The sequence below is a fragment of the Bubalus kerabau genome, chromosome 8 (assembly GCF_029407905.1).
Source record: "Bubalus kerabau isolate K-KA32 ecotype Philippines breed swamp buffalo chromosome 8, PCC_UOA_SB_1v2, whole genome shotgun sequence".
Classification (NCBI taxonomy): domain Eukaryota; kingdom Metazoa; phylum Chordata; class Mammalia; order Artiodactyla; family Bovidae; genus Bubalus; species Bubalus kerabau.
This window is the reverse complement of record NC_073631.1, coordinates 46,653,302-46,681,058: the sequence shown is the minus strand read 5'-3', so window position 1 is coordinate 46,681,058 and position 27,757 is coordinate 46,653,302. Positions and strand designations below refer to the sequence as shown.

The 27,757-nt window shown below is 39.9% G+C and overlaps 1 protein-coding gene and 1 long non-coding RNA gene across 2 annotated transcripts in view; one reads left to right on the top strand and one right to left on the bottom strand.

The window, feature by feature from the left end:
* Positions 1–531: 531 nt before the first annotated feature.
* On the bottom strand, positions 532–23,077 carry LOC129659079 (uncharacterized). Its single transcript, XR_008717782.1, has 4 exons — positions 22,790–23,077; positions 22,007–22,062; positions 18,093–18,259; positions 532–3,767 (listed from the first exon to the last, which is right to left on the bottom strand). It is a non-coding gene; the product is annotated as an uncharacterized LOC129659079 (long non-coding RNA).
* A 550-nt stretch (positions 23,078–23,627) lies between these two features.
* The window catches only part of PTPN12 (protein tyrosine phosphatase non-receptor type 12), an 87,844-nt gene continuing 83,714 nt past the window's right edge, over positions 23,628–27,757 (top strand). Inside the window, exon 1 of the mRNA XM_055590152.1 lies at positions 23,628–23,778. Within this exon, the coding sequence (XP_055446127.1) occupies positions 23,680–23,778 (99 nt within the window). The 5' untranslated portion in view covers positions 23,628–23,679. The remainder of the gene's footprint in view (positions 23,779–27,757) is intronic.

The following is a 27,757-nucleotide window of genomic DNA, read 5'->3' as shown; positions in this document are numbered from 1 at the left end:
TCCTTAAATTGCAATTTGGTGACATTTTTGTTTGTACAGTATCCTTCATAATAAGATCTGTGAGGTAAATTTCCTTTGAGTTCAATGTTAAGCAATAGTTGTTTCTTCTGAGCAACTGATATATTTCAGTTTAGTGGTTAGTAAGACTATGCAACTTATATTTCCCCTTTTACCAAGAAATCCTGAGTTAAGTTTTCTACTCAGTTTTAACATCTAGTCATTTTTAAGGTTTCAGGTAAATTATTCACCATCTCTAACCATTGTTTTCACTCCCACAAACTCATTCATAAACTAGCTTTTGTTTTTTCTCATTTTTAAGTGCCTCTGTACTTTATTATATGTTGATTCAAATTCAAGTATTTTTTAGAGTACAGATAAATAACTTTACATTGTCAAACTTAATATAACTTTTTTTCTTAATTTAAACCATTAGTGTAATTAAAGCTAATGCATTTGAGTATATAATACGAAAGCTTAAATTTATCTCTTTCTAAACAATACTCGGTCACAAGAGGCAAATGCTATGAATATGTGTTTATTTAGACATAATCTATTAACATACTGTAGTGGCAAGTATATGTGGTTGTTACCTCTAACTACGTCAAACTGCTCCAAATAGAAATATGTACACTATTAGTATGGGCTTCCTAAGTGGCTCAGAGGTAAAGAATCCACCTACAATGCAGGAGATGCAGGAAACGCTATCGGTACAATGCTATGCACTCCTAATACTCTGAAAAATTCCTTTAATTCTATACACCATAGGGCTTTATACTTAAAGAATCTCAATTGTTCTCTGGATTTATAGTCAGAAAAGAAACAAGTCTGACATATTTTTGGGTGTGGTTTCTAAAGTTTTTATCCCCTTTGATTAGATGAATATTTGAGGTCATCTTGAAATATGAATCTTGTCAGTCAGGGGTTATGGAAATCTTGTACTTGTCCTTGAGAAGACCCCAATGAAGATCACTGTGGTCGAGTATTTATTCTCTGTGAATTAGCCTTATTCATGCAACAGAATGGAGAAGGCAATGGCACCCCACTCCAGTACTCTTGCCTGGAAAATCCCATGGGTGGAGGAGCCTGATAGGCTGCAGTCCATGGGGTTGCGAAGAGTTGGATGGCTGAGCGACTTCACTTTCACTTTTCACTTTCATGCATTGGAGAAGGAAATGGCAACCCACTCCAGTGTTCTTGCCTGGAGAATCCCAGGGACGGAGGAGCCTGGTAGGCTGCCATCTACGAGGTCACACAGAGTTGGACACGACTGAAGCGACTTAGCAGCAGCAGCAGCATGCAACAGAAGGGCTTAGCTGTGGAAGCCACTATGAAACAACTGGGACACCCACACACCCCAATACAGCCATTTCAATATTACTTTTTGGTTCTAACAAAATTAGGGGTAAAACCTTCTTCTAGTCACCATCATCTATGAACTCTGAATTGGCTATGTGTGAGGAGAACATCAAGCACTAATGCCAGTGGTGGAAAGAACAAATACAAGAATAGAAATGAGAAGGAAGCACCCTCCAGGTGCTGCTACCAGATCATTTTCAGCCTCGGTGCAATAAATCAGGCCTCTCCTGGGTTGGTTCCAAGTAAACCATGGAAAAAAGCCAGCTCTAAAATTAATATTATGCTGATAATTTGATCATGGCATAAAAATCAAGAAGGGATGAAACGACCTTCTCTTCCTTTTTGGCCTTTTATTCAGGAACACATGTCATTTAAGCAACTCTATTCTTGCAAAAGGAAGTCAATCATCCCTCCAACCTGTAAAACAACTAGAACAAATACATATGTTGAGAGAAGCGTGTTCATGGGAGATTATCTGAAGGATATGAAATCAATCCACTCCTCTAGATAAGCAGTCACACACTAAGATTGATTTAACCCACAGGAATATTTTGTTTGGCCCACAGTGTGTTTTTTTAAAATTTGAGCCAACACTGAAAAATAGTGAGATTTCAAATATAGAAGGTGGCAACAGTGTCCTTAGTGTCCCCACATGGCAATATCTGTTGGGATTGAGAAATGGCAGCTGCTCCCTATAGCTGGAACAGAGGCTCTCCAGGTGATCACAGTCCATAAAAATACAGAGAGTCTAAAATCAGAGAGGCCAGCAGAGAACTGAACGCCAGGAATGCATCGCTACTGCAACTGTAGTGTCAGTATTGCTTTTACTTAATTCCACTTTGGTGGCTGTCATCAGCACCCAGCATGTCATCTGACTGTAGACTCACTTCACTGGAATCTGGCCCTTTTCTTTTTTTTTTAATAGTACCTAGAATCTGGCTCTTTCTTTCACGATGTTAATAAAAATAAATCCTTTACTCTCTCAAACAGATATCGAATTATTTATAAGCACCTTTCCTATCCCATCAGAAGAGTAAGATCTCAGTTATGGTACTTCGTTTCTTTTCATCATCTCATCACACCCCAGCACAGAAAATACACTTGCCTACTACTGTAGACCATGGTGATTATCCCCAAGAGGATTATGTATTGCCCCCCCCACAGATGTCAGGTTTAGCCAATGGAATGTGAACAGATATGATATACATAATATCTGAGCAGAAGCTTTAAAAGACAGCGAGTTTCCACCAGCCATCTTTACCTGCTATCCCAAAAAGCAATGCTCCTTCAGCCTAGGTCCTGAAATGAGCACACATGTTACACCTACTTGAAGGCTGATAGAGCTGCAAGTAACTCACATCCTACATGTAATATGAGCAAGCTACTAAGATTACCACATTGGGAAATGAGTTTATCTTCACATGGCATTCAAACTCTGAATAATGTCACTCAATTCTTATTTCTAAGTATTCACAGAAGAAAATTAGCTGCTAATGAGGAACTGTGAAAGAAAGAAGAATCTCTATTTTCTAAGGTCTTCAGTTCAGTTCAGTCGCTTAGTTGTGTCCAACTCTTTGCGACCCCATGAATTGCAGCACGCCAGGCCTGCCTGTCCATCACCAGCTCCCGGAGTTCACTCAGATTCATCTCCATCGAGTCGGTGATGCCATCCAGCCATCTCATCCTCCGTCGTCCCCTTCTCCTCTTGCCCCCAATCCCTCCCAGCATTAGAGTCTTTTCCAATGAGTCAACTCTTCGCATGAGGTGGCCAAAGTACTGGAGTTTCAGCTTTAGCATCATTCCTTCCAAAGAAATCCCAGGACTGATCTCCTTTAGAATGGACTGGTTGGATCTCCTTACAGTCCAAGGGACTCTCAAGAGTCTTCTCCAACACCACAGTTCAAAAGCATCAATTCTTCAGCACTCAGCCTTCTTCACAGTCCAACTCTCACATCCATACATGACCACTGGAAAAACCATAGCCTTGACTAGACGAACCTTTGTTGGCAAAGTGATGTCTCTGCTTTTCAATATGCTATCTAGGTTGGTCATAACTTTCCTTCCAAGGAGTAAGCGTCTTTTAATTTCATGGCTGCAATCACCATCTGCAGTGATTTTGGAGCCCCCCAAAATAAAGTTGGACACTGTTTCCACTGTTTCCCCATCTATTTCCCATGAAGTGATGGGACCGGATGCCATGATCTTCGTTTTCTGAATGTTGAGCTTTAAGCCAACTTTTTCACTCTCCACTTTCACTTTCATTGAGAGGCTTTTAGTTCCTCTTCACTTTCTGCCATAAGGGTGGTGTCATCTGCAGATCTGAGGTTATTGATATTTCTCCTGGCAATCTTGATTCCAGCCTGTGTTTCTTCCAGTCCAGTGTTTCTCATGATGTACTAAGGTCTTACAATCTGTAATATAAAGGAAAAAAAACAAAACAAAACAATGGCATTTGGAGATATTTGACTTTTGCCTTCAGAGAGACTACCACAAGTCAGTTCTTCTGGTTCCATCAATGACAGAAGAATCTTGCTTAGAAACACAAAAGGCAAACAGACATAGGAATAAGGGTAGTGTTACAGAAACTATCCTCAAGAAAAATCCTTGTTTTTGTCAGAAAGTGAATTCTTGTGAAGCCCTTGACTGTGTCAGGTACCATGGAGGGTTCCTAAATGGGCCAGGAGAGAGGTGTCCCTAACAATTGTTGCCAGTGAGCAAGAATAGGAAAACAAAGGTTTATTGAAATGTTGTTTAAAGAAAACTGGCTAATAATTTCACCTCCCATTCATTTACTAATAACTCCCAGGTCTTTATTTTCCAGTTCAGACTTTTCACTTGTGTTCCAGACCTGCATTTGTAGCTTGCTGTTAATTGATGTACCTCAAACTCAACATGCTCAAAATCTCATTATTCTTCTCCATATCATCTCCCTAATCTGCTTCTCTCCCTCTACTTCCTATCTTAGTGACTAGCATCATACTTCTAATCATTAAAAAAAAAAAAAGGCATCATCTTAGGAAAGAGGCTGCAACCTAGCTGCTTATTTACTGAAGTTGTTTATTTTGGTTCAGACAGAAATTAAAAAAAAAAACACACACACACAACTTTGAATCAACATTTAAGATTTGGGATATATCACAGAAAAATAAAAGATTTAGGATTCTCTTTAAAAATCAGAAGATGCAACATCAGGCTCCACTTACACAGAACAATGGGCTAAAACTGAAGAGTAGATGTCGCATTTAGACTCAGGTAAGCTCTCATTTCAGCTAGTATTCATAACAGCCACAATGGGTGCTGAGGTTTCTTTGATTCATTTTTGTCAACTGTTTGGCTCTTGAGGCATCTGAGATTATGACTTGTGCTAAATTCTTTCTCCCCTCCATACCTCCACCAAAACCATCAGCCAGTCCTACAGATTCTAGCATTTCTCCAATCCGTTTCCCTCTTCTTCATCTCAGTTGCTACATTCTTACTGGGGGATCTCAAACAATGCTCATCTGGACTGCTGTTAACAGTTGAAATACCTCCTGTTCCATCTGTCTAATGAATTCCCAAACTCCAGTGAAGTAAAGTGATGCAATGATAAAGTTCAAATTCCTCTAGTACATGGTACCAGGCCATTCATTCCTGATCTCTAACCCACCACTCCAGTCTTAACTCATTTTGCTCCCACAGTAGTCAATACTCCAATACTTTCAAACAGTTCTGCTAACCAGGTGGATTATTTCCGTCCTCTAGATCCTGATGCTCTTTATGTCTACAATATTTTCATCTCATCATTCAACCCACACAACCACATTCGTAACTCCAGAGATTCCGTTCAACCATTAACTTCTTTTTGAAGACTTTTCAATCTAATTCTCAACTCTGCAGGCAGATATGACCATTGCAGGCCCACATCTATTCCTTTCTGTCCCCCGTAAGACTGCTATATTGATGACCACGACATTTTATTGTTGTCTATTCTTGTGTCAATACTTGCTTGTATTAGACTGGGAGTCTGCCTCATTTGCCCTTATATTTCCAGACCCATGCTTCCTGCATATAGCTGCTTAATAAATATTGGCCTGAATGAATAAACAAATGATTACATCAAATGATTATCTATAGGTAGGCTGTTCTCTTAAACAGGTTGATCATCCACCTATAATTCTCTTTAAACCACTGATTTGCTTTTATCTGGAGATTATTCCAGGGTTAAAATTTTTAGCTCAGTTCAAGAAAATTAATTCAATTTCTAAAATAGTAGGAGCTCAAATCAATGAGGTAGATTTGTATTAACAATGCTTCCCCAGTATTATTCTTAAGAAAGATACCATACATTGCCTCTGACACCTGGAGGCAAATGATTGGTAAGTAATTTATGATTCAGATTAATTATACCATATGTAGGACACACATCAATGTGCCTTATGGGTATAGTTTATAAATAACACTAGGTTATAGCTATCAATCTTCTTAATGAGAAAAAAAATACAATATGACCTTTAGAGAACGAATTATGAATCAACTAACTTTTACAACATAAAGAGAATGCAAATGGCACATCTCCAGGTAATATACTTTGTATTACTCTCTAGAAAGCCATATTAATATAAAACTAAAGGTATTTAAGGCTCCAAATTTTTAGAAAAAATCACACAAAAACACCTCTCTTGGAATTATAAAGACAGTTATTCATTCAATAAATATTTATTGAGTACCTACTGTGAACTGGGCACGGTTCTAAACTTTAGGGATACTGCTGCCTTTATAAATAAGACTAAAGGTTGGGGAAGCCAGTACAATACACCAGGTTGGAAGATAAAGGGAGCCCAGGACTGACTTTGTAGCATATCAAAAACAAATTTCAATTGGTTGGGGAACTGGATGATTTTTTTTTCCCACTTTGCACCAATCCACATTTTGCAGCTAGCCTCATCAAATTTAGATTTTAGAGTGTGTTTTGGGGGGCGAGGGTGTGGGGGAGGGCATAGGGCAGGTCAACAGTTAATAAAAAAAATAAAAAAGCAAAATACAAAGTCTATCTAGAGAGTAATAAGTCTGTAAGAGAAATAAATCAGGGAAGAGTCATGAGGAGTGCTGAGGGGTAGAGACGCAATTTAAAATACGGCGGCCAGGGAAAGCCTCACTGAGAAAGTGGTATTTAAGTAAAGAGCTGAAGAAAGGGAGGGAGAGGGCCTTATGGATATGTGGTAGCAAGGCATTCCAGCAGAGGAAGCAACAGCAAATGAGGACACTGGTCCAGACATGCCTGGAAATTTCATGGAACAGCAAGGAAGGGGCAGGGAGGAGAATGGCAGATTCAAAGAGACAGGTAATCTAAGGGAAGAAAGAGGCAGGACTGGAATATATAGGACAGTCCTCTAATCTGAAGGTCCAGTGCTCTCTTTTTATAACAAATGTTTTATATTCTTCCCTTATATCCTGAAATTAACCTCACTGGTGATACAACTTATCTACACACCTAACTTCAAAAGAACTAATACAATACTGAACCTGTAATACAAATGAGAAATAAATGGAAGTTATAACAAAATTAATCTATTTCAATAGGCAAATGTTTAGACATAAACACTGTAAAAGATAAAAATGTCACCTTTCTAACCACTGTAAATGTGACAGGTACAAATGCAGAATGATAAAGGTGTGTTTTCTTTAAGCCTCAAAAGTCACTGATGGTGATGCTGATTCAAGCTTTAAAATGCCTTTCTAAATGACAAACCTCTGGTAAAATTCTGAACACTCTATAGAGTGTCATCTTCCCTCAAATCATATGATGGTTGCATTTCTGGAAAATCAAATGTACTTTAAAACCATGCAAAAACATTTTGTATGTTTATATAAATGGAGTTAGGTCTAGGTTCAGATCATTATAAACAGGTTTTTCACCTTCAAGAATGTCCAAAGGACATCCAAAAGTCATGCAGAAGACACACAAGGGGACTTTTTGTGATGATGAGAATGCTTTATACTTTGATTGTTGTGGTGGTTACAAGGGTGTATACATGTGTCAAAACTGATCAAACTGCACAGTTAAAATGGCCCATCTTATTTTATATAAATTTTACCTCTAAAATTGATTTAAAAATCATACAGTATGAGAAATGATTGTTTAAGGGAAGCTGTAGGATGGACTAGCAGGCCGAAACACACTAAATCCCACTCAATCAAGGTACAACCCAAAAGGTTTGCACAAATTTCCAAAACACACCCTAGTGAGCAATACCACATACACTGAGAATACAGCATGCTATCTTAGTGGGATGGGAAGTAACAAGGAGGTTTTGAGCTGAGCAGTAATGCAATCTGACATATTTTATAAAGGACTGTTCTGACCCTTGAGGCAGACAGGCAAGGGCTGATGCAGAAAAACCGATTAGAAGACTATCATAAAAGGCAGGCAAGAGAGGACAGTAGCTTAGCAAAGTGGTAAATCATTAGATACTTCAGAAAAATCCTTCACAAGTTTCCAACAGACCCCCAAAGGTAATGCAGGAAATAGAAAGAGCTCAAAAAATGTTCAGTAGATTAAAAGAAGTAAAGGGTAGTATTTCTTAGCCATACTCATATAACACTCCACACTTCATTATGCAATGTAATTTAAAAAAAAAATTGTGCCTCCAGCTTTATCATTTTATATCTAAATGTAATGAAACATGTTTCTGATGAAATGAGATTTAACAAAAAAAATTTTTTTAACTTTACCATAAAAAAGTGTATTTCTTGCCTAAGTGAAATACTTTACCTTGGCTATTTCTATGCTAATTTAGGTCTTGCAATACTATTAAGCTTAGTGAAATCTAAGAGTTTTTCTAAGTATAGAAATTTAGAAGGTTATGCTGGATTTGTTATAAGATTCAGTTCAGCTCAGTTCAGTTCAGTCGTTCAGTCGTGTCCGACTCTTTGCGACTCCATGAATCTCAGCATGCCAGGCCTCATCGTCCATCACCAACTCCCGGAGTTCACTCAGACTCAAGTCCATCGAGTCAGTGATGCCATCCAGCCATCTCATCCTCTGTCGTCCCCTTCTCCTCCTGCCCCCAGTCCCTCCCAGCATCAGAGTCTTTTCCAATGAGTCAACTTTTCACATGAGGTGGCCAAAGTACTGGAGTTTCAGCTTTAGCATCATTCCTTCCAAAGAAATCCCAGGGCTGATCTCCTTCAGAATGGACTGGTTGGATCTCCTTGCAGTCCAAGGGACTCAAGAGTCTTCTCCAACACCACAGTTCAAAAGCATCAATTCTTCGGCGCTCAGCTTTCTTCACAGTCCGACTCTCACATCCATACATGACCACTGGAAAAACCATAGCCTTGACTAGACGGACCTTTGTTGGTTATAAGATTAGAACCTACTAAACCAAATTATATCTTTGAGATCACAGATAATTTCTTATTTGTCTTGTTCTGTTAAAATTGGGGGAACAGTTAATTGAGGGTTCCAGTTAGCTGACTCCATGTACACTAAAGTTTTATATTTAATATTTAAACATTTCCTTTAAAAATATCAGAAAAGCATTTTTGACTGAAATGATTTCTGAGATTTGCTTCAAAATAATTCATTGGAGAGAGAGAATGGAAAGGAAGTAGATGAGATGAGACTGGCCATAGGCTGATAACTGTCAAAGCTGACAGATAAGTAACAGTGATTCAGCTGTTGTCTTTATTTTTGAATAAATTTAAAATTTTTCATAATGAAAAGTTTAAAAAAAATCAGGGTCTGATAATTTAGTCAATATTTGTTGAATAATCTCTATGTGTCTGACTTCTACTGGAGCTTGGGAGAAATTTATTAATTATGAGGATAAGATCTCTATGTTAAAGAGCTCATCCCAGAGATATAAACAAACAGTTATGAAACAATGTAAAGACTAGAATATTGTTTTAAATGTATAAAGTGCTATAGGAGCAAAGAAGGAGTGATTGATTGTTCCTGGTGAAATCACAGAATGTTCCCAGAGAACTGATGTTTAGATTGGGCCCTGAAGGTTAAATACGCTTTATCTGGGACAAAAAAAAAGGGGAAAGAAGTCTCCACAAAGAAGGCAACATAACTCAAGAAAATGCTCACACTAAGGCATTAAGAGAAAAACAACAGACAGTGAAAAAAATAAAAAAGTGTGTGAGGAGAGTAAGCGATAGTTGTATTTTTACTGCTAGTACCTAAAACAGTGACTAACAATATATTAGGTATTCAAAATTATCCTACTGAATAAATTCATTGTTTGAAAAAGAGATAGGATGAAAATAGCAGAGAGCAGTGTTTTAAAACCCAAGGGAAAAGACAACCCACAGGATGGGAAAAAGTATCTACAACTCATATACATCTGATAGGGGTCTAGTAACTATAAGACAGAAAGAACTGCTATCACTCACCAGTAAAAAGACAAAGAATATAACTAAAAAGTGAGCAAAAGACATGAATAGACATGTTTTCAAAGAAGATATATGAATAGTCAAAAAGCATAAGAAAAGATGCTCAACATGGATGATCTTTGGAAAATGCAAATCAAAACCACAAGGTACCACTTCAAACCCACTAAGATGGCTAGAAATTAGCAAAAGAAAAAAAATTTTTAAGGAAAATAGCAAGTGCTGGCAAGGATATGGAGAAATTGAAACCCTTGTACATTTCTGGTGAGAATATAAAATGGTGCAGCCACTGTAGAAAATAGGTTAGTGGTTCCTCTGAAAGTTTAACACAGAAGTACCATATGACCTAGCAATATTGCTCTATATACACGTACACACATGTTCACAGCAGCACCACTCCCAATGACCAAAGGTAGAAACAGCCCAGTCCTCAGATGAATGAATAAAGAAAATGTGCTGTATTATATATGAATCAGTCACAAAGACAAATACTGTGTGATTCCATGTGTGTGTGTGTGTGTGTGTTTGTAGGCTTCCGGAGAAGGGAATGGCAACCCACTACAGTATTCTTGACTGAAGAATCCCATGGACAGAGGAGCTTGGCAGGCTTGCAAAGTCAGACACAACTGAGCAATTAACACTTTCACTTTTTCAGTCTTTTATGATATATGCAAAGAAACAGAGGAAAATAATAGACTGGGAAAGAATAGAGATCTCTTCAAGAAAATTAGAGATACCAAGGGAACATTTCATGCAAAGATGGGCACAATAAAGGACAGAAATGGTATGGACCTAACAGAAGCAGAAGATATTAAGAAGAGGTAGCAAGAATACACAGAGGAACTATACAAAAAAGATCTTCAGGACCCAGATAATCACGATGGTGTGATCACTCACCTAGAGCCAGACAACCTGGAGTGCAAAGTCAAGTGGGCCTTAGGAAGCATCACTACACACAAAGCTAATGAAGGTGTTGAAATTCCAGTTGAGCTATTTCAAGTTCTAAAAGATGATGCTGTGAAAGTGATGCACTCAATATGCCAGCAAATTTGGAAACCTCAGCAGTGGCCACAGGACTGGAAAAGGTCAGTTTTCATTCCAATCCCAAAGAAAGGCAATGCCAAAGAATGCTCAAACTACTGCACAATTGTACTCATCTCACACGCTAGTAAAGTAATGCTCAAAATTTTCCAAGCCAGGCTTCAGCAATCTGTGAACCATGAACTTCCAGATGTTCAAGCTGGATTTAGAAAAGGCAGAGGAACCAGAGATCAAATTGCTAACATCTGCTGGGTCATCGAAAAAGCAAAATAGTTCCAGAAAAACATCTATTTGTGCTTTATTAACTATGCCAAAGCCCTGATTATGTGGATCACAACAGACTGTGGAAAATTCTGAAAGAGATGGGAATACCAGACCACCTGACCTGCCTCTTGAGAAATCTGTATGCAGGTCAGGAAGCAACAGTTACAACTGGACATGGAACAACAGACTAGTTCCACATCAGGAAAGGAGTACGTCAAGGCTGCATATTGTCACCCTGCTTATATGCAGAGTACATCATTGGTAATGCTGGGCTGTATGAAGCACAAGCTGGAATCAAGATTAAGATTGCTGGGAGAAATATCAATAACTTCAGATATGCAGATGATACCACCTATGGCAGAAGGTGAAGAAGAACTAAAGAGCCTGTTGATGAAAGTGAAAAAGGAGAGTGAAAAAGTTGGCTTAAAACTCAACATTCAGAAAACGAAGATCATGGCATCTGGTCCCATCACTTCATGGCAAATAGATGAGAAACAATGGAAACAGTGAGAGACTTCATTCTGGGGGGCTCCAAAATCACTGCAGATAGTGACTGCAGCCATGAAATTAAAAGACGCTTGCTCCTTGGAAGGAAAGCTATGACCAACCTAGACAGGATATTAAAAAGCAGAGACATTACTTTGCCAACAAAGGTCCGTCTAGTCAAAGCTATGGTTTTTCCAGTAGTCAAGTATGGATGTGAGAGTTGGACTATAAAGAAAGCTGAGTGCTGAAGAACTGATGCTTTTGAACTATGGTGTTGGAGAAGACTCTTGAGAGTCCCTCGGTCTGCAAGGAGATCCAACCAGTCCAGCCTAAAGGGATCAGTCCTGAGTGTTCACTGCAAGGACTGATGTTGAAGCTGAAACTCCAATACTTTGGCCGCCTGTTGTGAAGAGCTGACTCATTTGAAAAGGCCCTGATGCTGGGAAAGATTGAGGTAGGAGGAGAGGAGGACGACAGAGGATGAGATGGTTGGATGGCATCACCGACTCGATGGATATGAGTTTGGGTAAACTCTGGAAGTTGGTGATGGACAGGGAGGCCTGTCGTGCTGCAGTCCACGAGGTTGCAAAGAATTGGACATGACTGAACTGAACTGAACTGATAATCCACTCTGTTTCTGTTGTATTGATCATATTACCTCCTCTTTCATTTCTGATTTTGAGTCCTTGTTTCCTTGGTAAGTCTCTAAGGACTTTTCAATTTTGTTTATCTTTTCAAATAACCAGTGCTTCATTTCATTGATCTTTTCTATTGTTTTTTTAAATTAATTTCTTAATTAAAGGAGAATCACACTACATAATTTTGTTGTTTTCTATCAAACCTCAAGATGAATCAGCATCAGCCATAGGTATACATATATCCCTTTCCTTTTGAACCTCCCTCCCATCTCCCTCTATTGTCCTTTAGTCTCATTTTAATTTACTCCTGTTCTAATTTTATTTCCTTCCTTCTACTAACTTTGAGGTTTGTTCATTCTTCTTTTTCTAGTTTGAAGGGTAGATTACATTGTTTGACAACTACCATATTACTTATATCTGAAATCTAAAATATGACACAAGTTCATTTGTGTCATATTTTAGATTTCAGAAGGGCAGGGCTTCCCTCAAAGCTCAGTTGGTAAAGAATCTACCTGCAATGCAGGAGTCCCTGATTCAATTCCTGGGTAAGAAGATTCCCTGGAGAAGGAATGGGCTACCCACTCCAGTAGTCTTGGGTTTCTCTTGTGGCTCAACTGGTAGAGAATCTGCCTGCAACGTGGGAGACCTGGGTTCAATCTGTGGGTTGGGAAGATCCTCTAGAGGAGGAAAAGGCTATCCACTCCAGTATACTGGCCTGCAGAATTCCAAGACTGTATCGCCATGGGGTCGCAAAGAGTCAGACACGACTGAGCGACTTTCCCTTTCACTATGAAACAGAAAGAGGCTCAAAGATATAAAGAACAAATTTGTGGTTGCCAATGGGATGCGGGAGTGGTGAAGGGATGGACTGGGAGTTTGGGATTAGCAGATGCAAACTATTACATATAGAATGGATGAATAATAAGGTCCTACTGTATAGCACTGGGAACTATATTGAATATGCTATAATAAACCATAATGAAAAAGAAAAAAAGGTTGTTTCAGACTTTTCTTAATTCTTGAGAAAGGCATTTATTGCTTTGAACTGCTTGTCTTAGAACTACTCTTGCTGCATCCTATAAATTTTGGTGTATTCCTTTTCCATTTTCATTTGTCTCAAGGTATATTTTTATGTATTTTTTTATTTCTTCTTTGCCCCATTGGTTGTTCAGTAGCATGCTGTTTAACCTCTACATTTTTTCAGATCTTCCAGTTTTCTTCATGTTATTTATTCTAGTTTCGAGGGCTTCCCTGGTTGCTCAAATGGTAAAGAATTGCATATAAGGCAGAAGACCTGGGTTTGAGATCCCCTGGAGAAGGGAATGGGAACCCACTGCAGTATACTTGCCTAGGAAATCCCACGGACAGAGGAGCCTGGTGGGCTATAGTCCACGAGGTTACAAAGAGCTGGACATGACTGAGCAACTAACACTTTCACTTTCGTACCACTGTGGCTGGAGAAAATGCTTGATATGATTTCAATCCTCTTAAATGTATCAAGACTTGTTTTGCACCCTAACATAAGATCTATATTAGAAAGTATTCCATGTGCACTTGAGAAGAATGTATTCTGTTGCTTTTGGATAGAATACAGATCATATGTAAACACCTGTTAAGTCTATCTGGTCTAATATGCTGTTCAAGGCCAATGTGTTTATTTATTGATGTTTTGTCTAAAAGATTTATCCATTGATGTAAGTGGGATACTAAAGTCCCCTGCTATTATTGTACTGTTGTACCTTTAGCTATGCTAATATTTGCTTCCAAAATTTAGGTGACCTATGCTTGGTGCGTAAATATTTATAAAATGTTTTATTTTTCTGTTGGATTGACCCTTATCATTATGCAATGTCTTTCTTTGTCTCTTATCACATTCTTTGTTTTAAACTCTATTTTGTCTGATATAAGCATAGCTATTTCACCTTACTTTTGGTTTTCATTTGCATGGAAAATATACCTTCCCTTTCAGTCTGTGTGATTCTCAACATTTAAAGTGAGTCTTTTGTAGAGTATACAGATGTATCTTAAAAAAAGAAATCCATTCAGCCATTCAGTCTTTTGATTGGAGCATTTAGTCCATTTTCAAAGTAATTATTGAAAGGTATGTGCTTAGTGCCATTTTGTAAATTATTTTCTGGCTGTTTTTATAGTTCCTTTCTGTGCCTTTATTCTTCTCCTGCTCTCTTTGACTGTGGTTGAATTTCTTTAATGGTATGTTTATATTCATTTCTGTTTATCTTTTGTGTATTTACTAAAGATTTTTGCTTTGTGGTTACCATGAAGCTTATACATAACAACTTGTATCTATAACATTCTAAGTAAAAACAACTTAAGTTTGATCCAACTGTAAAGCTTGTTGCTATTATTTCTCCCACCACATTTTAATGTTTTTGACGTCCCATTTTACATCTTTTTCTCTTGTGTATCCCTTATAACTAATTTTTTTTACTACTTTTGTCTTTTAACCTTCACACTAGTTTTATAAGTGATCAATTCACTATCTTTACTATATATTTGAATTTCCAGTGAGATTTATTTTCATGTGTTCTTGTTATTAATTAGCACCTTTTCTTTTTAGCTCAAAGAATTTCCATTGGCATTTACTTTAAGACCAGTTTAATGGTGATGAACTCTAGCTTTTGCACATCTGGAAAATGCCTTCTCTCTCCTTCACTTCTGAGTGAGCTCTGCTGCCATGTATAGTATTCTTGGTTAGAAGTATTTTTCTTTCAGCACTTTGAATATATTGTGCTATTCCTTTATGGCCTGCTAAGTTTTTGTTGAAAACTCTGGTAAGTCTTACGGGGGTTTCCTTGTGTGTAGCAAGTTGGTTTTCTCTTGCTACATTTAAGATACTCTTACCTTTATTTTCGACATTTAAAGTATAGCATGTCTTGGTATGTGGATCTCTTGATTTCCCCGCATTTGGAACTCTGGGATTTCTGGATCTAAATGTCTGTTTCCTGCCTCAGGTTAGAGAAGTATTTAGCCATTATTTCTTCAAATAAGATTTCTGCCCCTTTCTCTCTTCTCCTTTGGGAGCTCAATGATACAAATGTTAGTCTGTTTGATGTACCATTAGTCCCTTAAGCTATATTCACTGTGCTTCTCTGATTGGGTGAGTTTCACTGCTCTATCTTTGACTTGACTGATCTTTTTTCCTGCTTCATCTAGTTTGCTCTTAAACCCAGCTAGTGTATTTTTCAGCTCAGTCATTGGATTCTTTGCTCTGTGGCCTTTTTTGGTACTTTCTGACATTTGCCATCTCATTGTTGACATTTTCACTGTGTTCTCCCCAGATCAGTGAGCACCTTTATGACCATTAATTTCAACTCTTTATAAAAACTACTTATCTCCACTTCATTAATGTTTTGTTTTCCTGAGGGTTCATCTTTTTCTTTCATTTGGAACATATTCCGCTGTTTCTTCATTTTGTGTGACTCTGTGTGTTGGTTTCTAATAGCAGATGAAACCATCTCTCCCAGTCTTGAAGGTGTGGCCTCAAGAAGGAGATGAAATTTGCTGTTTCATTTCCTCTTGCCTATCTCTCAAATCTTTGTGCTTGACCAAGCAGACTTCTTATATTTCTAATAGCTCCCAGTTGTTAAGTATGTGACAAGATCTGCCAGTGTCCCAGAGTGGAAGATCTCAGCACCTAGATTCAGGCTGTTTGGAAGTCAGACATTCAAGTATCAGTTTTTAAATGTATGCAAATGTATACAGTCCTGTAGGACTGTAAGTGTAAGCCCCATTGGCCACCATAACCAGATGATCTGGAGGGGTCCCTAGGTGGCACTTGCAAATATCAGGGCTCCAGATAAGTGTATGAAGTCTTTCCTGGATGATACTGATTAACTGAAGCAAGGCAGAGGCAAACAGACCAGATGGCATGGCAAGGCAAGGCCTATGTTCCTTGAGAGCAGATCTACATGCCACAAAGTGTGGCCAAACCTGAAGACTGCTCCTCAGATTGAAAATCCAAAATAAACGAAGAGGCCTCCTTCACAGAAATGCTGGGGGGTGTGCCTCAGTCTACTGTCTGTACAGTGCCTTGGGGTATAACTTGCCAAAGAATTGCCACAGTGCCATGGGACCCAGAAATGGAAGCTTCCTGGCTGTCAAAGCCAGGCAATGAAGAGACATCCCAGACAGCAGCCACCCAACTGGTGCAACAGACATAAAAATCAGGGTACTAAGTATATATTAAGTGTCTCTTCCCTCCAGGAGACAGTAAAACACTTTAAAGTGTATAGTTCAGTGATATTAGGTACATTTACATTGTTGTTAAAAAAAATCTTGCAAATCAAAACTTAAACCCAATAAACAACTGCCCTTCCCCCTACTCCTAGACCCAAGTAACCACCATTTTAGTTTATGTTTCTATGAATTTGACAATTTTAGATACCTCATATAAGTGGAATCACTATTTATTTTTTCTAGTTTTACTGAAAAATAGTTGACATGAATCACTGTGTAGGTTTAAGGTGTATAGCATGATAGTCTGATGTATATATATTGTGAAATGAGTACCACAAGGTTTAGCTAACATCTATCATCTCATAAATACAATAAAAAGAAAGAAGAAAACAGTTTTTCTCCTTGTGATGAGAACTCTTAAGATCTACTCTTCTTTCTACAATTTTCCTGTATATCATCAAAGTGTTAACTATAGTCATCATATTGCATATCATATCTCTAGTACTTATTTATGTTATAACCGGAAGTTTGTATAGTTTGAATACTTTCCTCTAGTCTCCCCTCCCCACACCTCTGCCTCTGGTAACCACAAGTATGATCTCTTTTTCTATGAGTTTGTTTTAGATTCCATATATAAGTGAAATAAAACAGTATTTCTGTGTTTCTGTCCACAATTTACCTTTAATTTAAAATAATAGCAGTCACTGAATAAAAGGGATTATTTTGCTTGCTTTGTTTTGTGGCTTTTTGCTGACAGTTGAACCTGAGTCCAACCAATATACTGGATGGATTTTATATATGGTGCAGTCATGTTACTGCTGCTGCTGCTACTGCTGCTGCTAAGTCGCTTCAGTCCTGTCCAACTCTGTGCGACCCCATAGACGGCAGCCCACCAGGCTCCCCCGTCCCTGGGATTCTCCAGGCAAGAACACTGGAGTGGCTTGCCATTTCCTTCTCCAACGCATGAAAGTGAAAAGTGAAAGTGAAATCGCTCAGTCATGTCCAACTCTTAGTGACCCCATGGACTGCAGCCTACCAGGCTCCTCCATCCATGGGATTTTCCAGGCAAGAGTACTGGAGTGGGGTGCCATTGCCTTCTCCATGTTACAGTCTTTGTTAACAACCCATTCCTGAATACAGGAACTAAAAGTCATCACATTAAAGGATCACTAACTAGATGCTCAGGTAGTACTTGACTTTGAAGTTATTTATAAAATTTTAATTTTTCTTTGAATGTTAAATGAAATAGCATGAGAAATATGAGATAGAAAATTTAGAGAAGAGAGTGGATTTAATTACAGTACTCTACTGTAGTTAGCATTTATTGTTATCCTATTCAGCCTTTGTTGTGTAACATTGAAGCTTCAAGAGAGTTGAGAATCATCTGGGTTTTGATTTCATTTCTGCCATCTATATGATTTTGGGCAAATCATTTCATTTCTTTAAGCTTAGGTGTTAATATCCTTACTAGTATTCTAATGTATAAATAAGGATGGAGATGATATATCCAGCTTGCTTACTTTAGGGCAGAGTTATGAGAATAAACAAGGAGTACAGTATTTTTTAAAAAAACCTTTTGACATATAACTTTAGAAATGTATTTTGTTTAAAAATTTCATCCTTTCCAAACTTCTTTCCATTTTTATATCTCTTTCTTCTAAAAGTCTTATTCTACTGTAGACTAAAGAAGATATGCTCCTTTTGCTGGATTTCTTATTTCAGTAATAAACTCACATGTTAAGAAATGGTGAACATAGGACTTCCCTGGTGGTCCAGTGGTTGAGAATCTGCTCACCGATGCAGGGAACACGGGTTTGACCCCTGGTCTGGGAATATCCCACATGCTGCAGAGCAACTAAACCGTGTGCCACGATGACTGAAGTGCATCTAGAGCCCATGCGCTGCAACAAGAGAAGCCACCACAGTGAGAAATTCGCACACCTCAGCTAGAGAGTAGCTCCTGCTTGCCACAACTAGAGAAAGACTGCATGCAACAATGAAGACCCAGTTCAATCAAAAAAGCAAAAAAAAGAGGTAAAGAGCTTTGTTACTATAACTAGGTCTAGGAATAGGGGAGTAAAGAATACCAGAAATAAAGTAGAGAAGAATTTCCCTCTCTCCTTTCTTATCCATGCTCCCGAAAGCTATCAGCTATCAGTCCTTAAGTTTGAGAGTAGGGAGAAGACTGAGGGCTGGAGCATGAAATGACAGGTTAATATTAGAAGTGCTACTTTAGGAGACTCTTAGGAACGGGTTTGATTCTTTATCTGTAGTTTCACTTATACCAGGTATAAAAGCACTGTGACTCAGTGGTTTATGCAACAAGCTGGAAACTCAGGACCTGTGGCTTCTGGTCATGCACCTGACATTTGTTTTTCACATGAGCTACTCAGGTTCACTCCCATGTTTTACTTAGTTTTTCATCTATTAATGAATCAAAGATGCCAAATAACTTTCCAGGTAATAGAAAAAAACCAGAACTCACATAGAGCTATAACTATGAAAGCTATAACAAGGGCAGTTTTTATAAGAATAGATGTGACAATACTACAAAAGTTTAAATTTCTATATAGATATAAAGCATTATTACTTCTACCTGAGCTAGGAAGGAATACTATGAATATGAAATAGATATATAATCCTGAACTCTCTTTCAGATTATTAGTTTTAAACTCCCACTAAAATCTTCACAAAAGTAGTAAGGAAGTAATAAGGGAGATCTTTTAAAACATTATTTGGCTTTCTTCTCACCCCTCACATATTTACCCACAGTGATGGGAAAGAGCCAAAGAAGAGAGGTTGGGGCAAAAAAGTAAAAGATCTGGAAATCATTAATTCCATCTTTCAGTCCAGTTCAGTTGCTCAGTTCTGTCCAAACTCTGTGACCCATGGACTGCAGCACGCCAGGCTTCCCTGTTCATCCCCAACTCCCAGAGCTTACTCAAACTCATGTCCATCCAGTCGATGATGCCACCCAACCACCTTATCCTCTGTTGTTCCCTTGTTTAACCAGTTCTTATTTTGTGTTTTCTATAAGTAAGTATAAGGTGTAGTACATTAATTCTGAAACACATCGTGTTAAGACAGCACCAGCTAGCATTTCTAGAAGATGAAACTAAGGCTTAAAGTCAAGGATAAGTGATTTGCCCTGAGTTAAGAAATGGAATGGGTTTTTGAATCTTCACCTCTCTCATTTCAGAGCCTATGATCTTTATTACTGCCCTAATGTATTTCAGGAAAAGCAGAATTGACCACTGGAATAAATGTTAACAGAACCTATCTTAGAAAGTTACAAGGAAATTAAGTTGCCCCAGAGATTCTCCCCATCTCTCCCATGGCCACATGCATGTAAGGTGACATCTTTACCTATTTCTGTATGCTTACTTCATGCTCCTTTCTTGACTAACCGGATTCTCCATACTTCCTACTCTTCTCACAGGGCTTCCACTTGTCAAATCCCTAATTCTACCCCAGGGCATTCAGCTTCTGGCCTTGAGCTTAATGACTTACTCTCTCTAGGTTTTAAGTTCCAGTTCTTAACAGTGAGAACTGACACTCCCAGATCACATTCCTACATCAGGTCAAGGCTGCTGGCCAGTCAACAGGGGTTGATTAACCTGGGTCAAGCACCCAAATCCCTGGCTGTGGATGGGTAGAGCAGTCACATTCCTTGGGAACTGTGGTATAAGTAGGTAGAAATTCTGAAAGAGCCTGTGCCATTTTAAAACATCACCCAGACAAGATTTGCTTTCTCCTTTTTTTGTGTGTTTCTATTAAAGATATTTCCATTCTTCCTACTGCCTAGACTGAAAGTCTGAACATTTTTTTAATGAAATAGATTTAACTTTGTTTGAAAAGTAATGCACACACATCCTAAAATACTCAGAATATAACACAGTATGCTCATTGGAAGTTGTATCCTTTCTACCAAAGATTCTCAAGGTCCTCCTAGAGGCTATCACAGCTAACAGTTTTTGAAGTATACTTCAGAAAAATTCTATGCATGTTCAAGCATTTTATTCATATTTTATCCACATTCCATTTTACATAAATGGAAGAATAACATGAACACAGTGTGTGCCAAGCTTTTCTCACTTAATAAGCAGATTCTGAAACCTATTTGACCTCAACACATATAGACTATTTTTTTCATTTTTTAATGGCTTCATAGAACTTAAATATGTGATTTTTTTTTTAACCAGTGCCCTTTTGATAGGCAGGTATACTGTTTTCACTCTTGCCATTACCAATAAGCCTGTATAAAGTACATATGCTCGTATACAGCTCTAAATATTATCAATAAAGTTTTTAGTCAAAATATACATGACATTTTCATTATGATACATTTATGGGTTTGATCCTTGAGTTGTAAAGATCCCCTGGAGAAGTAAATGGCAACCCACTCCAGTATTCTTGCTTGGAGAATCCCATGGACAGAGGAGCCTTGTGGGCTACAGTCCAAGGGGTTGCAAAGAGTAGGACAGGAGTGAGTGACTAACACACTCACACACACGGCCAAATTGGGCTTCTCTGGTTGCCCAGATGGGAAGGAATCTGCCTGCAGAGTGAAAAACCTGGTTTTGACCCCTGGGTTGGGAAGATCCCCTGAAGAAGGCAATGACAACCTATTCCAGTATTCTTGCCTGGAGAATTCCATGGACAGAGGGGCCTCACAGGCTACAGTTCACAGGATATGGGGTTGCAAAGAGACACCACTGAGCAACTAACACACACACACACACACACACACACACACACACAAGGGCAAACTGCTTCCAAAGATGGTGTGCCAATTTCTCACACCATCTGTGCAAAAGTCTCCATTTGTCCATACCATGCACAGCCTCATGTTCTGTCAAACTTTCTGATCTCTTCTAATCTGGTAATTTTAGTTATTTTTAAATTTCACCTTCTTTTTTGCCCACTAAGTCAGTCACTGCGTTCTGTGAGTTCTTTCATTCTCCCTCACCTCCTTCTGTGTCTCTGTAATTGCAATGCTATGATCTTAGTTTCAGCTTTTGTTGTGTCATGTATTGCCTCCCAAGTGTTCATTCCATTCTCTCCCCTTATTACCTCACAACTTACTCATACACAGCCAGAAAGACCTGAAATCCATAAGGGTACTGTAGCTTTCCCTAACCTACATGAGATGCCAAAGGTAGCTGCACTCGTGTTGCAAGAAAGACAGAGAAGCTTGTAATAAGAAAAGTTAAAAACAAAAACAAAAAAGCCCCAGCAAAACCATCAGCCAAAATAGGGCTGGATAACTCAAACAAGTCAACACTTCCCACCCCACTGTCACTAGACTGATATAGTCTGTCCAGAATGTAGTTTTTATCAATCTGATTTGTACATTCTTCTGACATATCAAAAGTAGAGGCAGTCCTGATCATCTGCCCATTTACTGCTCACAGTCTAATTTCTTGCCTAGTTCTAGGGAAAAAGGGTACCCTACAGTGAGCTATACTGGTGGGTGAGCGAATCCAGATGTTAATCTTTTCTCATATCCAGTGAGTCTCAATAATCCAATTAAAGTAAAATACTCCAGATCCTTGTTTTAAAAGCTCACCTCAGAAATTAAACTATTCCTCTAAGGGGACTCTTTTTTTAAATATTGGACAAAACTGTATCTTTTTATATGCACATACCTGTATACAAATGCACAGGAAGACAATTGGAAGGACACATCTGGAAGTGGTTCTTTCTGAGAAGACGAGTAGATTGGTATGTATCAGTTGTATTATTTTAAAAAGAAATTTTTTTCTTTAAAACAAATAGGAAATTGGATCTTGCTACTCACACCTGTTTTCTTCAAGTTTATTATTAAACCCCACGGTGCTTCTAAACATTCATCTGGGAAACGGGGCCTGCTACTGATATTTATTGTAACCAAATTGCCTAGCCAATCTTATCCGGAAAAAGCATTGTTTGTGGGTATAGTGAACAAAAGAAAGTGACCTAGAGAAGCTCATGGATCAGGTCTTTCACTTCAGTCACATTATCACGTTTACGCTCCTTAGTGAGAGGTATCATGGTGCCGGTGAGAGAAAAAGGATCTGAATTCTAGTTTGGGCTCTGCTAAGAATATACTGGGGGACCATGAGCAAACACTTTCACTGTAAAATGGTGAATTAGACTAAGACAGATTTCTTTGATTACTAGAAGACTTACAAAAGATGCATTCTACGGTGAAAAATCTATTATTCAGTTCTGAGCTGCTCCGAATCTAAAGGCAAGACAAATTCTCTCCAATTCAGCAAACATGTGTGGTATGTATTGTGAATCTCAGGCGCTCATTCACCAGGTTTTAGACTGATTTGCAAAAAAGCAAAAAAGTCCTCTCACTGAAGAAGCGTTTCGTTTCTCTTGGCCGTAGCCATTGCCCAAAGCGCTAAGATCTAATTGCCGTCAACATTAAGATGAAAACGTACCTGCTGTGAACGTGAAGACACTACAGTTCCCAGCATGCCTCTCTTCCTACCACCGCCCTCTCCCGCCCCTACTCCTGGACTCGTGCCGGCCGGGACTTGCAGTCCCAGCCCACAGCTGGCGGCGGCGCGAAAGCAGTCTAGAAATGTGCTTTTCCCACAAAAAGGCGGTGAGACCGCAGTTTCCAACTCAAGTCCTACTTCAACTGACTAGGGTCTGCCCGGCGGAGTCAAATTCCCTCCAACCAGCTCTCTTCAGACCGGCAAACTGCTGGGGCGGAACCACGCCCCGGAAATGAGGTTAAGTCTCCCAGCTGACGGCTGAAGCGCCTTCCAGCCACTCCTAGCCGGGCTAGGACCGGCGGGGCGGGCTTGGGGGCGTGGCAAGCGGGCGCGGCTCAGCTCGGCGTAGCCCCGGGGATCTAGCCGCTGCGCGGGGCCGCGCGTCTGAGTGGCGGCGGGGGCGCGCCCGTGGAGAGTGGTGGCTGCGGTTGCTAGTCTGGAGGGAGGGAAGGAGGAACCGGGAAGAGGGGGGGTGGGGGGGCAGGGCGATCGGAGAGCCGTGTTCCTAAGGCGGTGGCTGCGTCTCCGACGGAGCAGGAGCAGGGCGGGGAAGGAGGATGGAGCAAGCTGGGGGTTGGGGTTGGCGCTAGCCGCTGCGGCTCGGCTACTACTGTGGGAGAGTGGCTGCTCCTGGAAGTTGTAGGATCGGGAGCCGGGCTGGTGCCGCCGGTGCCGCCGCTGCCTTGGGCGGTGGGGAGGAGCAGGGAGCGTCAGGGGTCGGGAAAGACGGGACGGGTAGGGGGGGCGAGCTGGGGAAGACTGAGTGGGCTCTGCGCCGGGCGGGCGGGCGGCGGGGGGGCCAGCGACCGCAGCCGTGGGGACGCGGGAGGATGGAGCAAGTGGAGATCCTGAGGAAATTCATCCAGAGGGTCCAGGCCATGAAGAGTCCGGACCATAATGGGGAGGACAACTTCGCCCGGGACTTCATGGTGAGTCCCTCCCCTCGCTGTTGCCTCCTCTCACCGGCATCCAAGCCCACTGCCGCTTCGCCCGCCCGGCCCGGCCGCCAGCGCTTTGTGTGTGGCTGTAAGGAGAGGGGCGGAGGGGGCGCGCGCCAACCCCAAGGGCCGGGGTGGACTCGGAGGCTGGGAGGTGAGATCGCCCCTCGTCCTCCTTTCCTCTCGTCCTGCGATCGCGGCCCCTTTCCGCCCGCGTCTGGGACGCAAAGAGAGAGGCCGCTGGCCAAGCCCGCACTTAGCGCCGCCGCCCGCGACCACCTATTGTTTCTCGAGCTGGGAGCGGGAGGCGAATGAGGTGCAGGCCGGTGGGCTCTTCTCATCTCCCCATCCAGTCTGCTCCTCCTGAGAGGGTCGAGGCAGGAAGGAGAGCGGATAGCGCTGACTGAGGAACGGGGCTATTAAGGTTGCATTTAACTCGTGGGGTCCCTTTGCTCAAGCTGGTCTCAAAAGAGGGCAAGGTAGGACTTTTTGCTCTTTAATCTGGGTTCGCAGTATTATTTCCAATGCAAGAGAAAGGATAGTCCATAGAAAATCTCGTGGAATGTTCGATTTCCATTTACTGCCGTCCTGTCTCTTGTCTCTTGAGACCCAGGTTTTAGATGGTGTAGGGGTCAACGTGATTTGAGGTTGAGGGATAAGTGTGTGTAGAGGCAGGACGTGGGGGAGGAGGGTGCGTGGTTATCCCGAAGGAAGCCTACTTCAGACTCCCTAGGGGATACTGCCGAAGGCGGAGGGGATGTGACTATCACTTCCTATCCGGGGTGGGGGTGGGGAACTTGGGAACAATAGTCCTGGTGGGGCGGAGGCGACTGTACGGGCTGAAGCCCTGAACTGGGAGATAACCTTCGTAGTCTCCCCACCCCCCTTCCGACATCCCCCCTCCCCCTTCCGCCCTTTGCTTGTACTGGCGGGCTGGAGAGGAGGTTAAAAGTCTTGGTCGTGGAATTGCTCTCGAGCCATCACTACAAGGGGGTCAGATCCGAAGGCGTGGGACCAGAAGTCGACTTCCTCCATTGCCACCCCCCTCCTTTATTTTTCTGCTGGACAATGTTCTCTTTAGGGTTGTTTCTCGGCTTAGGAGGCGGTGGTTGCGGCGCTGCTCCTACGGATATTGCGCAAGACTGGGGCGTTGGAAACCCTGGAGGTCTGGGGAATGGAAAAGGAAGTGGGACTTTGGGAAGTGGTTGTTCCTTAGTCTTGGCGGGGTTTGGAAATGGGAAATAAGCTAGGGAAAATTTTGCTTCTGGGCAAGATTCACCTCCAAGAGTAGTCACCTAACTCTGAAATTCTGGATTGTGAAAAGGATACACAGTTAATGTGTATAAAAATGAGTCGCAAACATTGGCTAGTTTTTGTTTCAAAGTACAGTTTAATTGTTTACAAAGTGCAGGTGAAATGGCTTTTCGCACTGAAATACGAAATACTTTTCACATTTTAAAGAGACTTCGGTCTAGTAAAACTTTAGCGTTAAAATTCTTAACCCTTAACTTTACTCAGTGTCATAACAGTATAGTGGAGCTTTGTGATTCCCGCCTCCCTAAACCAGTAGTAGAAGAGAGGAGTTTGGTTTTCTTAGTATCTTTTGAAAGTGTAAAAAATGTTGATTAAATAATTTATGGTTTATTTTAAACATTTCCTCTTGATACTTAGCCCATGTATTTCCCCCCTCCCCAATTACCCTTTTATCTGAAAAAGTTAAGGAAGATGTTTCCTTCTTCCCATTGGGAATTTTGAATGTGTTAGGTATCTTTGAAATGATATCACAGTAATTGGACAGAGTCCCCGTTTTATTACTCTCTAGCAGGCATAAAAGAAAATATTTACTTAGATTTAAAATGTTTAAAACTAGTCTTACACAGTCTTACTTTGGTTGTGGAAGGTGAGGTGTGTGACTCCTGTCCATTTGGCATGTTGGTCCTCTTGTTCTCTATGGGCATATCCTGTCAGGAAAGGGCATTGTTTGCTGATGCAGGCCATCAGGACAAGTGCCCAGTCTCTGAACTCCTGTACAGGGGAAGTAGCCTTCGGGTTCATGCTTTGGGGATGAGTCAGGGATTCCTATTGGAGATTTCATTTCTCCAGGACTAAATGAGTTTTCTTTTTCTTCCCTAATACCTAGGGATAGCTAGGTAATTTTGCATTTAAGATTTGATGACTAAGGCTATTTTTTTACAGTGCTTGCTTTTTTTATTCTGTGACTTGATAAGCAATAGGTATAATTAAGTCTGCCAGTTATGCCTCTTTTTCTCTTGACTAGAAAGCTGGAGGAAAACTTTGTCCCTTCTGCCACTAAAAGAAAATATATTGGCTAATAGATTCTTATAATAATAAACTCTTCCGTTATTCTTAAATTCTGACATGGGTTAAAAATGCATTTTTAAATTTTTAGCATTTGAGAACTGAGCCTTAGGGATAATCTAGCTATTATAACCCTATTCAGTTATGAAGTGATAATGTTCATTGTTTCAAATTTGGAAATTATAGAACAGTAATTAAGAATGCCTTACCTTTAGGAAAGTGGAATAGGCATTCATACTGTGGTTTTTCCATTATTCTGTTCGGTCTTCCTATAGTCCCATCACCCAAAGGCTGTCATTGTTAATGTCTTTAATGCTTCTCTGTGACCATACTACATGTACCATTTAATATTCTTAGGGTTTTTTCCAACTTAATATTTAGGTGTTTTTCCTTTGTGAAAATAATTTTAGGTGGCTATATATTATTTCACCTAGCCACTGTCATATAGCTTAACCATTTTCTTATAGTTGAAAGTTTAGGCCGCTGATTTTCTGCTATTATGTGTCATAATTCTGTGGAGAACACTTAAGCATAAAATTTCTTTATTTTGAGTTATTGCATAAGATATCTTCCAGTGGTGTTGGAAGTACTAGATAAAAGGATGTAAACATCTGATATATGCAAATGCATAACTTTTTGAAGTTGTATCACTTTTTACAACTAACGGTAATGTATGAGTGTTCAGATAATAATCTTGGATCTTTGATAATTCGAGGTTGAAGAATAGTATGTTGTTTTAATTTTAATATCGCGATGACTGGTAAGGGTAGATAGAGACTTTTCTGCCTGTCGTCATTCTGTGAGTTGTCTGTTCCTGGCATTGGCCTTTTGTGTGCCCCATCCTGTGAAAGAGGAGAATACTAAGATATTGAGATGGTGTAAACGACAGCACCAAAATGATTTCAAGTTGATAGTTAAACTGATAATCTGTGTCAGATCCAGAACTTGATCACAACTATCTCAGTGTGTCGTCTTTATGAAATTGCAGATAGTGATCATGAGAAGTACATGTGTACATAGGGTGATGCCCATTTATGTTTGACATGTGTAGGTTTTACTACATCTCTGCCATTGGTTAGTTTTCTGACCTTGGCCACTTGCAAGAAAATGAATTGACCGAGTTCTTTCAACTTTAAAAAAAGATAAATGCTACCTACTTCACAAGACTGAAGTATGGGACTGATATTTAGGATCTTCATCTAACAAACGATCGTGCTCTCTTCAATATTCTCAAATGGCTGACTCATATAACTAGAGGTAGAAGGAAAAAAAGATGAGATAGAAGGAAAAAGAGATGTCTGGGCTTTCGTGTTCCAGTAATTTTCTTTTGCTTTTTAAAGCTTTGTCATGTATAATTAAAGTATTGAAACAATAAGTAAATTTATTCTAATTAGGCTAAAGTTTATGTGATATACACTAGACATTTGTATATTTAAAAATTGTAAAAGATGACAGTAAAGCTGCATATAAATATGGCAGTTTCAGTTTAAAAACCCATTCTCGTTAAGATAAAAACAATACCTTAGTAGAGTCAGTGGAGTATTTCAAAAACAGGATGCAGCAGAGGTGTGAATTACAGTACTTTTGTGAAACATGAAGGAGAAGATTTATGGATTTTTTTTTTTTTAAGGCTAAACAGGCATTATAGCAA